Source organism: Lissotriton vulgaris, chromosome 9 (genome assembly GCF_964263255.1).
Source record: "Lissotriton vulgaris chromosome 9, aLisVul1.2, whole genome shotgun sequence".
Classification (NCBI taxonomy): Eukaryota; Metazoa; Chordata; class Amphibia; order Caudata; family Salamandridae; genus Lissotriton; species Lissotriton vulgaris.
Genome location: NC_141697.1, coordinates 556300171 through 556312786, shown reverse-complemented (window position 1 = coordinate 556312786; position 12616 = coordinate 556300171). Strand labels below are relative to the sequence as shown.

The window sequence follows — 12616 nt, the reverse complement described above, 5'->3', positions numbered from 1 at the left end:
CGTGCTTGTTTAATTCTGAAATTGTAATTACCCTTTAAATTGCTTCAAGGTTTCTGAGCGCATCAAACATTACTCCTTATGCGTGGCTTAGACAGAGTGGGAGATGTGGGTAGACGGCTGGAGCTGCCACCCTCAGAACATGGGAAACTCAAGTTTGAATCCTGGCCTCCGCGCTACACTGAACCTGGTGCAATTCTGGATAATTCACTTAATGTCTCTGTGTTTAAATGTGTGTAAAATGTATTTGTCTTATCCCAACTTGATGTACACGATCTAGATCGTCTCCCAACCTTCGTCTAATGTACAGCACTCTGTTACTACACAGCTTGGTAAAAACCATACATACGTACGGAAATACATACTTACATACGGAAATACATGACAGCAGACATATCGTTCAAAAAACAGTTTCAATTATTATTACAGTTGTCAGAACTTTCACACAGAAAAAATGGCCGTCCTTTGTATTCCTGCTTTTAAAACACCACTTCTCTGGAGGTAGAGTGAGTTGCTCCTCAAGTGGTTAATGGTGCTAATTGGCTTTACTCTTGCACCCTACACTAATGCCTCGTTCATGTGATCCGCTTTAGCTACCCATGATGCAGGCGATTCTCCCATACTTCCAAACCGACCATCAAGTGAATGTGACTAGAATGCTGGTGAAGCCACCCCAGGATTACTGCAATAGAATCTATATCAGCTCACCAAAAAATACTGATGGGCTGCTGATACTCCAGGCCTAGCCAAGCAGCATACACAAGCCCATGTGAAACTTGCAGTGAAAGCGCTCTAATGGCTTCTTGTGGAATCTGGGATCAAGATCAGAACTCTCTGAACTAGATCTCCCAATGAGCTTTCAAGTACCAGAAGTATAGAGAGAGAGACCCGTAGGAGGTCGGAACCCAAGAGTCTAAAGCGCCTAAATGGAAGAACACAATTACCTTCAGTTCGTAGCACTGCTGAAAATTGAGCTATTAAGACTAGATCTTGATGGAGATCATGCTAAAACTAGTTGCACTTTCTGTCGTTTGTGGACCTTCCACGTCATTGCCTGTGGCGACAGATTTCCTTCTTTTCCACCGTTGCATCCACGCTTTGTACATAGTCGGTTGTCTGTTTTTCTGCTGGCACTCACTCCAATGCTGCCTCTGCGCTTCAGTCAGGTCGCAGGATTCCTTCCCAGGGGGTGACCTGCGCTGCCATTGCTCCCAGCAGCCACCACTGGACTCTTTCTCCAAGTGCAGCAGGATCGGACTCGCCATCCATGTCCTCACCAGATTACACTGTCTCTATAGTAGGCAGTGGTCCCTGACATGGATTACCGTGTGGGGAATCCTAGTGTGACATGGCAGCAGCAACAGGGAGCCCCCAGGCCTCCCTGAGCAGCTCACATGCGGCTGCCACTCCAGCTGCTTTCAATTTGGAAATGGTGCATTAGCAGCTAGCCTCAGACTTGACAGCTGAGGAGGCACTATATTGTGCGGTGACTTTGCGGTGAGTGATCTTACATATTCCGAGGGCCCTTGCCTGTTAGACATTTAGTGATTCAGGTAGATATGTTAAAGCAGATCAGATGTTTACTCTATCATATATATATATATTTTTTCCGAGTTTTATATAGCGCCAACTTAACCCGAATCGGATATCAGAGCGCTTTACACAGCACCACCAACTGCATTACATGAGGACACATTCATTTTTTTGTTAAACACGGGGAGATTCAGTGATTTGCCCAGATTAGCAGGATATTCAGTAATATATATATATATATATATATATATGACGCATCTATTATGTGTAGGACGACCCCTTGGCAGCTGCAGAGTGCCCCCCCCCCCCCTGTGTTCTCGTGAGGCAGGTGGACAGTCTTTTTTTTTTTATAGTGCATTAGTGCAAGACAGATCCCTAGAGGGCACCGTTTTCAGCAACATTTGCAGCATTTCAGCTGCTTTGGCAGAAACTCGCTTAAAAGTGCAGGCGTTGAACTCTATTTTATCAAGATCTCTCCGTAGCTTAAAAAACTGTGACCACGTGCCATGTCTAGCAAAGATTTTAGGAAAATGTATTACACCTACAATCTGTCAACCATGAAAGGCCTGCCTTGTCAGAAAGGGGTGCACATGTACTCTCCAGTTTTGTGCCGGTCTCAACCTACATGATGGCTCTGCTTATGTTTGTAAGAGTTTGTTCAGCAGATTGCTGCCTTCTGTCTGACCCCATGCCGCCCTCAGAAATCCCGGAGTGCCTCTCCACACAGTATGGTTTGTCCAATGTTGTGGTTCGTGGTGGTGCAGTTAATAAGTAGAGGGACCCAAAGATATGTGGCATTTCAGAATAAGAATGGACGTGGTACAGGTAGGCTTTTATTATTTATTTATTCGTTTTCACTTTTATATAGCGCAAACTTTACCCGCAGGTATCAGAGCGCTTTAAATACCGCATGCTTATAACAAGCAAGACTAGCACTCTATATTACTGCCAACTTTGCTTAGCATAAGCAACAGCTAACCATTCACAAACAATGTTTATATACCAATTGCAAATAAAAAAAATAATTCATGCAAAGCATTGTCATTTACAGTGCCAGTAACTCAAACTTTAATGCTGCGAGACCTATTGCATTGTAAATGCGTGTTAAAAATAGTGATTGTTTCCGCACCTCTCCATGTGTCCGGAATTTCTGCACCCGCAGCGACAACATTACATAAATGATTAATATAAGGAACCCAGATATTAATTTCATGTTTAAATAGATCGCCTGGTATTTTATCAAGCCCCGTGGCCTTCCCATCTTTAACTGAGGCGATAGCTAATTCGGTCTCCTGATAGTCAAAGTTTATGGGAGTGCTCTCTGTGTCTAGAGTTGGCGATGTATATGCAACCTGAAAAACCTTGTCCCCCTCTGGTACATCATATAACTTGGTAAAATGGTTTATCCAAGTGGTCTCATCGAGAAAGACTTCACACAATCCCTTTTCTTTTTTGTTACCCTTTGCCACTATTTCCCAGAAAAGTTTTTGGTCCTTCATTTTAGCAGCATATAACATACTGGACCAGACTTCTTCGTCCCAGGAAGATTTCGCTTCTACCTGGGTTCTCCTGTATTTTGTTCTGGCCTCTTTAACTGCCAAAACATTATTGTTTTTTATCGCCTGGACTAGGGTCGACTTTGCAATACGACACTCCCTATTGAACCAAGGTTTTCCTACTGACTGAGAATTACCAACTCCGTCCACCTTTTTTTAATCTTTTTGTCATTAGCGGTAGGAGTTCCTTGAAAAACTTCTTATGTAAATCGAGAAATATTTTGGCCTCGTGATGGGAAGCGCCATATGTGCCGAAGATGTTGGCAAAAGCACTATAAATGTTGGCCACTAGGTCTTCTTCTGCCAATATGTATGCCCATTTAACTACACGACGATTGTTACTAACTATAGTATTGTCTGGGGTAGCATGCCATATTCTGTAATTCTTGCTCTGTCCCAAAAATAAACTCCTCGAAAGACTAATTTCAAGTGGGCGATGGTCACTATCTGTTCTAGATCTTATTTCCATGTCTACAGCAAATGACCAAATATCCGATGATAGGATAATATAATCAATTTTACTTTGGCACTCATATCTAAAAAAAAGTTGGGGCTTTGGGGCTGTCGGAAGGTAAACACCCGTTACATGCCCTCATACCATGGCCAGCCATTACCCTTGTAATTTGGAGGGCTAGGATGGTGCCAGGAACTGTCCCACTACTGGACAATGATGGTATATTATTGGCACTATCTTCGTCCTCTAGCAATTTATCTAACCCTGTAATGGGTTCGTAATTACAATTCAGGTCGCTGCATAATATTTTGCTTATTCCTGTATCTAGTGTATTTAAAAATGAATCCAGTTTTTCTATTGTGGCAGACTCCCTGTAGGATGGACAAGGTCTGTTGTAAATATTGTGTTGATGTAGAACCCTTTTATCGTTAGTAACTATTTTGACTCCAAGTATATCAAGTGAGTCAATGCTTAATTTACTGACAGTAATATCCATGGTCACTTAAACGTAAATAATAGGACCTCCAGAGGGTCGACCCCTCACCGATGGGACTGCATTTATTTGGAAAGTTTTAAATCCTACCCTATGTACAGTTTTTGTAGCCCATGTTTCCTGAAGAATACAGATGTCACTTGTATTGATGTCATTGTTCCATTCAGGGTCATTAGTGTTTGATCCCAGGCCAGCTATATTCCATGATATCATTTTTAGATCTGGAAAACCATTTGGGCTAGTAACACTAGGTGGTACGGGGACACCATTAGGGCTAGTAACACTATGTAATGTATCTGTTGCCTCGGATTTGGTACCATTAACTCTCCTGAGCAACATTGTTTCACATAAAGAACTTAAGGTAGGGATACAAGGTAAACATTCACCACCACCACCTTCCATGTCAAAGGTAACGAGCCCCTCTATAATATAACTTATATGTACCACTTCCTCTTCCTTATCTATATGAATTATTTGTGGTCAATCAACCGCCTCCAAGGACGATAATTCATTGAAACTGTTTGGGGTTTCCAAAAATCTAAGAGTCCCTGGATTTTGTATTGATATTGGCACACACGGTTTGTAAAAGTATCCTAATGGTGAGGCTTGGATGTCAGAGCTTTGAGATGGCAGCTCCTCATGTGCTTTTAGTAACTTATGGACAGTATGGGGATATCTAAGGTTCACAATAATACAATCCCCTTGTATATCTTTTGGTGAAGCACCTACCCACCCTACCCATCTCACCATCAGGATTTCACCACTCTTATGTGGGTTAAACTTTTTGTATTTGCAAAGCCAGTTGACCACTTTATTCCTAAGGCTGTCCCATGATTATTTTTGCTCTCTTTTTAGGACTGGGACACCTGATAGTACTAATACATAAGGGCATGCAGCCGGTGGTAGGCTCAGAATATCTGTATTTGGTACCAGGTCAGTCCCCTTTGGGCTGTGAATAATTTCCTCTCTTGGTTCATTCCTTGTGTTATCTATACTATTGGCAGCCAGAGCAGTATTGTTATTATTTATCGATGTACCATCTACCTGTCCTGTTGGAATAATCCCCGCACTATCATCCCTTGTCAGTATGGAGCTTGGATGGTTTGTACTATCTACAATATTAGTTGATTTGTGACTTTCCATGTATCTAGTCTCCAATTCATTCAATAAACAGGTACCATCCTCAATCAACCCTTTGCCCTCTTCAATGGTTGAACATAGTTTCACGGACAATTTATCTAATTGTTCTACATTGCCATCAAGGACTATCAATCTAGAATTTAAAAATTCATCTATCTGGGACTGTATCATATCTAAAGCATTTTTAAAAATTTCCACCATTGTGCATCTTCTCTTTCCTCCTTCCCACCGTGTTTACCGGGGTTTATATCGTAATCCAATGTCAGTTTGAACTCCAATTGATCTGCATTTGACTTCAACAAAATCATGCACCTTACTGTCCCCTTTCTTGCGACCCACGGCTGCATTCGGCTTCCCTTTCTTTTCACCCATTTTTTTCTCCTTTGTCTGAGCCTTTGGTTTGCTTTCCACTGCTATACCAGACTTTTGTGGTCGTAGTCTTGTAAAAATCCCAGCTATCCCTGGTTCTTTATGTGGGATACCAGATGCGGAATTGTTCAAACTTTGTTGCAAAGTCTGAGGGCTACTACCCTCATTCTGGTTTAGGGCAGTGTTCGGCAAATGACTAGCAAGTAGGCTAGTAGATTGACCATATGTTGGAAGACTTGAAGGGTCAAGTGAGAGGCATCGCTGGGCCATGTCGATCTCACGGCACATTAACGATTCTGCCCTGGATATAAATTCATCTAATGAACCAGCAACACCCTTCCGCTTATTCATCTCAGCCATATTGGGTGTTCCAAAATCTCACCAAATATAAGGACTGTGGTGCTTAGATGTATTTTGCTTAGCACGTCCACAGGCTGACAGCCCAATACCAAAGATAAACTAAATGAGAAGAGTTAGATCAACTAATACCTTAACGTAGTAGGCAGCCAAGGGTACTGGCCCAGCCCAGCCTCCTCCGGCCTTTGACGGCCTCTGACGGTCCCTCCCTTGTCCCGGGCTTCTCCCGGCGCCGCCCGCGGGCGTCCCGCGATGCGGGAGGCGTTTTGCTGTTTTCAAGCGCCTCCGGGCGCAGGCGGTGGCGTCACAGGAGCGCCGTGGCCGCCTGGGCACCTGGGAAATGTAGTTCTCAGAACGATGGGAGGATCCCCGCCAGCGCTAGCCGTTGCCCTCACAGCGATAATGGATGCTGTATGGCGAAGCCGTTCCCCTCACGGCAGGAGCTGCAAAAATTAGGGTCAGTCTCTGGTCAGGAAATGCACCCACTGAGCGCTCGGCGCTCTGCTGTTTTAAAGCGCCTCCGAGCGCAGGCGGTGGCGTCACAGGAGCGCCGTGGCCCCCTGGGCACCTGGGAAATGTAGTTCTCACCCCTCTCGGCGATGGGAGGATCCCCACTGGCGCTAGCCGTTTCCCTCACGGCAATAATGGATGCTGTATGGCGAAGCCGTTCCCCTCACGGCAGGAGCCGACTGTCCGACTTGAGGGCTGGCCTGCAGCCTCAGACTCACAGGCAGACGCGAGCGGGGCCGGGCAGCACAAAAGGCAGGGCAAAGGCAAGCTAGCCAGGCAGCAGGGGCTAGTAATATTTCAAATTATGGCCCAGGGCCGGTGACGGTCCTTTTCAGTCTCTGGCCAGGGCATAAGGCGTAGCGTGGTTGTGTCACGATATTAGTATGTTTGTGGATGAATGTGGTGTGTTTGCACATGTTGGTCATGGAAAGTGGCATTTCGTTTTTTGTGAGCACGTTAAGATTGACAGTGGATGGCCGCGGTGGCTGCTCGCCATATACATTCATTTACTGCACCTTATCTATACTGGAATACATTTTCTGCTCACCTTGTGCTGTCTGTGTGGGCTTCTTTGTCACCCCACAATAACTTCTCCCTGCATTAATATTCATGCTGCTCTTTTTGAGCAAACTGAAATTTTGTGACAGATTTGTCACAGCTGTTATGAAGGTTTAGATCGAAGCTAAACATTCTTTTAAATGTTTCTACCGTTCTCTTTCTTCTATAGGTTGCAGTAGTTCTGATGGACACCCAGGGAGCTTTTGACAGCCAATCAACAGTAAAAGACTGTGCTACCATCTTCGCTCTCAGCACAATGACCAGCTCCATCCAAGTGAGTAATAGAAATGCTTAGTCTGTATAGCCCACCCTCAAGTTTAAGTTAGGTTTTTCAGAATCCACACAATTTAGTAATTTGCAGATAACCCTGAACGTTCATTTAAAAAAATGCCATCTCTAACAATCTTTTGTGGCAGTTATTGAGCTGAAAAAGTTAACAAAAATGTTCTAGGTTCTATCGAGAATGGAGTATACTTGTTAACGTATTGCTTTTTTACAGATATAAAGTGCGAATTACATTTCTATGTATTTTAATGAGCAGGTATTTAGCAAAAGCTTTCCTTTGTATACACATGGACACGCACACAATTTGTTCCACATATCTCTTGGATCAAAGCATTTCAGATGCAAGGATAAGGTATTTGGCATTTTAATTTATTCTTAAAATTATCCATGTTAAAGTTTCCAATAATTAGTTATTGTTGAACCCAAACAAAAGAGGTAACACATAAGTAAACATCCGTTATTTCATGATGTTGAAGGTTCTTCCAGTAGTGAATAATACTCATCGACATGGCCTATTCGGAAATGTGTTTAATTTTTTATGTTCCTATACCTGCTGTTCTGTTTTTCAAGGACCACCTTCTTTAAAGATTTAAACCATTCAGTTGGTGTAAACCTAAAGGGGGGAAAAAGTCCCAATCACTGAAAATCAGGGTCCGATATGGTAGTGATAATCCACCTAAGAATGTAGTTCAAATTAATTTATTGTATTCTATGGTTTAATTTCTCCATGGTGATGTCAATTGTTTTTATTATGTTTAAAAATCACTTAATTGCATAATTTTTAGTAATCAGACAAACGTTAACCGGAGTTTGTCTCTTAATGTTTTTTAGAAATGATCACTTTAACATGTAAAGTTAAAGACACATTTTAAAATTGTTTTTGTTTCAACCTGCTCCCACCTTGGCCAAAATATACCTTAGCCCTATTACATTAACTATATCTGTCCCCTTCATCCAAAAAAACCAAAAGGTTTCTGTTCAACACGTTTGAAAGTGTGTTCAAATTCATTGTGCTTTTAATTTAGCTAATTGTCAAGAAAAGTACAGAAAATCTCATTTGAAACATTATTTTTCAGAGCGAAACCTTGTTGTGGCTTTTCTTGATTACTAAAATGCTATTCTGTGCTTCAGACTAGATAAGAAATTATCAATAACCCAAACATAATTTTGAAATAATTAAAGAAAATAATTAATTCAATCAATCAATCGGGTGTTTGTTAAAAGTGACTACTCGCCCATAAGGTTCTCAAGGCGCTGGGGGTCGCAAGTTCTAATCTAGTCCATCAAGGAGGGGGTCTGTCGAAGAGCCAGGTTTTTAGGTTTCTTGCGAAGATGAGGAGCGATGTTATCTGTCTGAGGTGGAGCGGAAGGTCGTTCCAAGCTCTGGCCAGGCGGAAGGAGAAGGAGTGGCCCCCTGATCTGGTCTTTCTGGTGCGGGGGACCACGGCGTAGGAGAGCTGGGCTGATTGTAGGGTCCCTTGGGGTGCGTAAAATTTGAATAGTCTGTTCAGGTATGCTGGTCCGGTGTTGTGGAGGGCCTTCTGAGCGTGGGTTAGCATCTTGAAGGTGACTCTAGCTTCAAGGGGGAGCCAGTGGAGCGTGCGCAGGTGCTGTGAGATGTGGCATTGTCTTTGCAGATTGAGGACCAGTCTTGCCATCGGCGTTTTGGATGTTCTGAAGCTTGTGGGTGAGGTTTTTGTTTATACCGGCATAGAGTGCATTGCCGTAATCGAGCCTGCTGGTGACCAGGGCGTGAGTGACTGTCTTTCTGTGTTCGAAGAGGATCCATTTGAGGGTCTTGCGTTGGAGGCGGAGGGTGTGGAAGCAGGAGGACGAGACATAGTTGATCTGGTAGTCCATTTTGAGCTCTGAGTCCAGGATGATTCCCAGGTTGCGTGCGTAGTCCGTGTGGGTGGGTGGGCTTCTGAGGGCGGGGGGGGCCACCAGGTGTCGTTCCAGGCATCGGGGTGTGGGCCCATGATGAGTACTTCTGTTTTGTTGGTGTTTAGTTGTAGGCAGCTGCTTTTCATCCATTTGGCGATGGCTTCCATGCCTTCTAGAAAGTTGTGTCAGGCGGTGTTGGGTTCGTTCACATTCACATATCATTATGAACGGGAAATTTAAAAGGCCCAAATAAAGACTTGTCATTCCCTCCGAGAGAGTATTCTACATTTTTACGGTCGCAAACACTCCAGTTTGGAGTTTGCGATCACAGAATTATTTTTATATGCTAATCACTTTTTAGGAGTTGGTAAACCTTTCCCAACTCTGAAAATGGGATTGCAGTTCATACAGATTCGGTATTTGTGACGGGTGAGTTGTATGCGTCCCTTCCAAATTCCGAATGTCTGTGTTTTGCTTCTGAAATCCAGTTGTTAAACATAGAAAACTACGAACTCTTGAGTTGGGCTGGTAAGGCATTCGCTAAAGGGAAGGTGTCCCCTTGGGACCTCTTTACCTTTGTCAATGTAAAAGAAAATGTTGGGGGAGTGGGTCTGGGGACCACGGACCCCTCTCAAACGTTATTATTTTTTTTAAACATAGCACCTAGATATTTGTAATCAGTAGTGGATTCGATTTGGATACCTCCCAGGTGCTTCTGCCATCTTCTTTTGTTATTCACTGTCACAGTCCGAGTTTTCTTAGTTGATTTTTATGTTATTTTCTACGGTATATTTCTGCATTTCGTTGAGTAGATGTTGAAGACTGACGTATGTGTGGCTAAGCAGCACCACATCGTCTGCATACAGAAGGTTGGTCAGTGATTTGCCTCTAAGCCTGGGAGCATGTGCGTTACTGATGTTTAGAGCTTGAGGGAGGTTGGCCATATAGAGATTAAACAGGGTGGGTGCCAGCACACAAACCTGCTTCAGGCCTTTGGCTGTGGGGACTTCTCTAGAGAGGTGGGTTCCCCCTCCCAGATTCACCTGGACCCACATATCGGTGTGCAGGAGTGACAATATGTTCAAGATGTCCCGAGGAATTCCCCAGCGTGCCAGCTTCCCCCAGAGTTTCCCCCTCTCAACATTATTGAATGCCGCATTAATTAATATTGTTTTTCCATCTATGATGGGCTACCTGTTGGGATGTGTTCACTCTACACTAATATATTTCTAGTCATTCTTTCCATACCTGTTCTGGTGAAATTTGTTAGAAATGTAACTGACTCGCACACACATCTCCATGTCTGGAAAACTAAGGCAGGTGATTAATTATTTGTTTGGTTTTGGGTTCACGCTTTCAGATACTTGTTTAGTGGAATTTTGCACTCGTGAAAACTTGTTTGAAAGTCTGCAAAAGTGAATGGATCCTAGAGATTGTTGTTCAATTCTGTGTTCTTAACCACACCTGTATCACATCTTTGGAGTTCCGAGAGTTGTAGTACTTGACTAGGGCAAAACTGCACATAGATCACATTTTTTTTGTTGTTAATGAAATTTCAACTTAAACTCCTGAAGTGGAAAGTTTATAGATTTAGGCACCAGACAACTGTGCCATGAACAAATAGTTACACTAGACATTTCAAAAAAAAAAAAAACATAATTAAACTATTAATCATGGGCTTAAAACATTATTATTATTATTATTATTATTATTATTATTACAAGGTGTGTATACTGATAGTGCATATAAACTGCAATCTGTTCACGGCCACATTTTCCATCATGTTTCGTTTCTCTGTTTTTCCTCTGATATATACTATGTAATAGCTATAATGCAGCATGCATCTTCTTAATACACATTTCTGAAGAATACTTCTTGCAGATTCCTCACGTCTTGAATCTCCTGCAGGTGTCTGCCTGAATCTGGAATGTTAAAATAGCACTTCTGCACCAATAGGTGGCACCTCAGCTCCATGATCCAACCTGAATAGGAATTCACAGAATTCTATAAGATGCCACCGTGGCACACTGACCTCCATTCCTTATTTCCACGCCGATCCGGAGTTGCTTTCTTCTGAATATTTTAAGAACAACATTTTTCTCTGCAGTGTTGCAGGAAAGTCTCATTCAAAACCTTCAGGCTTTAAACGATACCATTCGTGCAACAGACAGATTTTGATCTCTAATTCACACATCTCTGGTGCCTGGACTCAAACACAACTCGAAGTTGTATGAGAACTGCTGTCTTATACATGCCAGAACCATCAAGGAACTGAATGCCAAACTCTTCATAGTGCAGGCTTCAGATGAGCGCAGAAGAAGCATTGTCGAGCCAGGTCCTGCTCTGTTTTCCTTCACTTGGTTAGTCCTTGAAATGGGCCTCCTCGAACAGAACACAGAAATCCTCCAAGAAGAAGCACAAGAAATCTCAAAGAGGGATTCTTCGGCTCCTAGACCCCACATCCACTCTAGAGGTATGTTTTTCAGTTGACCGCCAAGTTTCCTGACCCTAGCCTCGAAGTTGACTTCGGATTTGCATTTAGTGGAGATAGATTTAGGACCAGATCTGGCCCGATGTCCTCTCCAGACCCGAAGCGTCCTACTCTACGTATTGAATTCCTGGTCCTTGGTGCTGACCTTGCTCACATTGCTCCTTTACCCAGGCAATACTGGCCTAGCTGTTTGGCTCTGATTCAGACACTGTTCAGGTGCCTCACATCATGTCATAACAATGACTATAGCAGTGAGATGGGCTGTCTCCTGCACCCCATTGGTATGGATAGTAGCAACCGTCTTGCCCTGCAGTACGCCAGAGGCCTGAATACCACATTGGTGGTTTTTCTGGAGTGACATTTAGGGCCTTCCACCGAAGACATAGCTATTTTAAGGTGGTCTTGCATAAGGCGGAAGACGTTCTTGAACTGTCATTGACTGTGGGGAAGAACCTGCCCAACATTCTCAGCGATTTTTCAGTATGCTTCTTCAGACATGAAACCATTGATCTTTCAAGTTAGGCTATTTTTACTCCAGGGAGCCCTCCTGCCATTTCCTACTACGAAGGGACCACAATTTCCTAATGACTAACCCCTCCCATGGGCACCTTATGGTTCAGGCTTCCTCTTCTTCAAGCATAACCCTGACTATTTCCCTTGTATTCTTCCAGATAGTAAGTTAAAAAGACTGTGGAAATTAAGTCTTCTCTTTAGGGAGCTTCCCCCTTTGCTCAATGAACACAGCTTGTTTTCTGCCCTGTTATTACCGCTCATTGTGGGAGATGGTGCAAATGGTAATTCTGAACAATCCTGACCACTCTTGTGACTGGTTTTTGAAAGTTGTGTGCAGCGGGCAGGAAGCTGTGAAACAAATTTTCCATTTTGGTGTTGACACAGTAGACTCAGTGGCTCTGTGCGTGGGCGCGCCTGTCCATCTCCCACCATGCTTGCATATGCTCCACTCGGTTTATGGGCTGTGTTCAAGAGAA

The 12616-nt window shown here is 43.3% G+C and overlaps 1 protein-coding gene across 3 annotated transcripts in view; it reads left to right on the top strand.

The window, feature by feature from the left end:
- The window catches only part of LOC147691774 (atlastin-3-like), a 269624-nt gene that overhangs the window by 140938 nt on the left and 116070 nt on the right, over positions 1-12616 (top strand). For all 3 annotated transcript variants that reach the window (XM_086938068.1, XM_086938066.1, XM_086938067.1), the window contains exon 4: positions 7137-7241. In XM_086938068.1, the coding sequence (XP_086794194.1) occupies positions 7137-7241 (105 nt within the window). The remainder of the gene's footprint in view (positions 1-7136; positions 7242-12616) is intronic.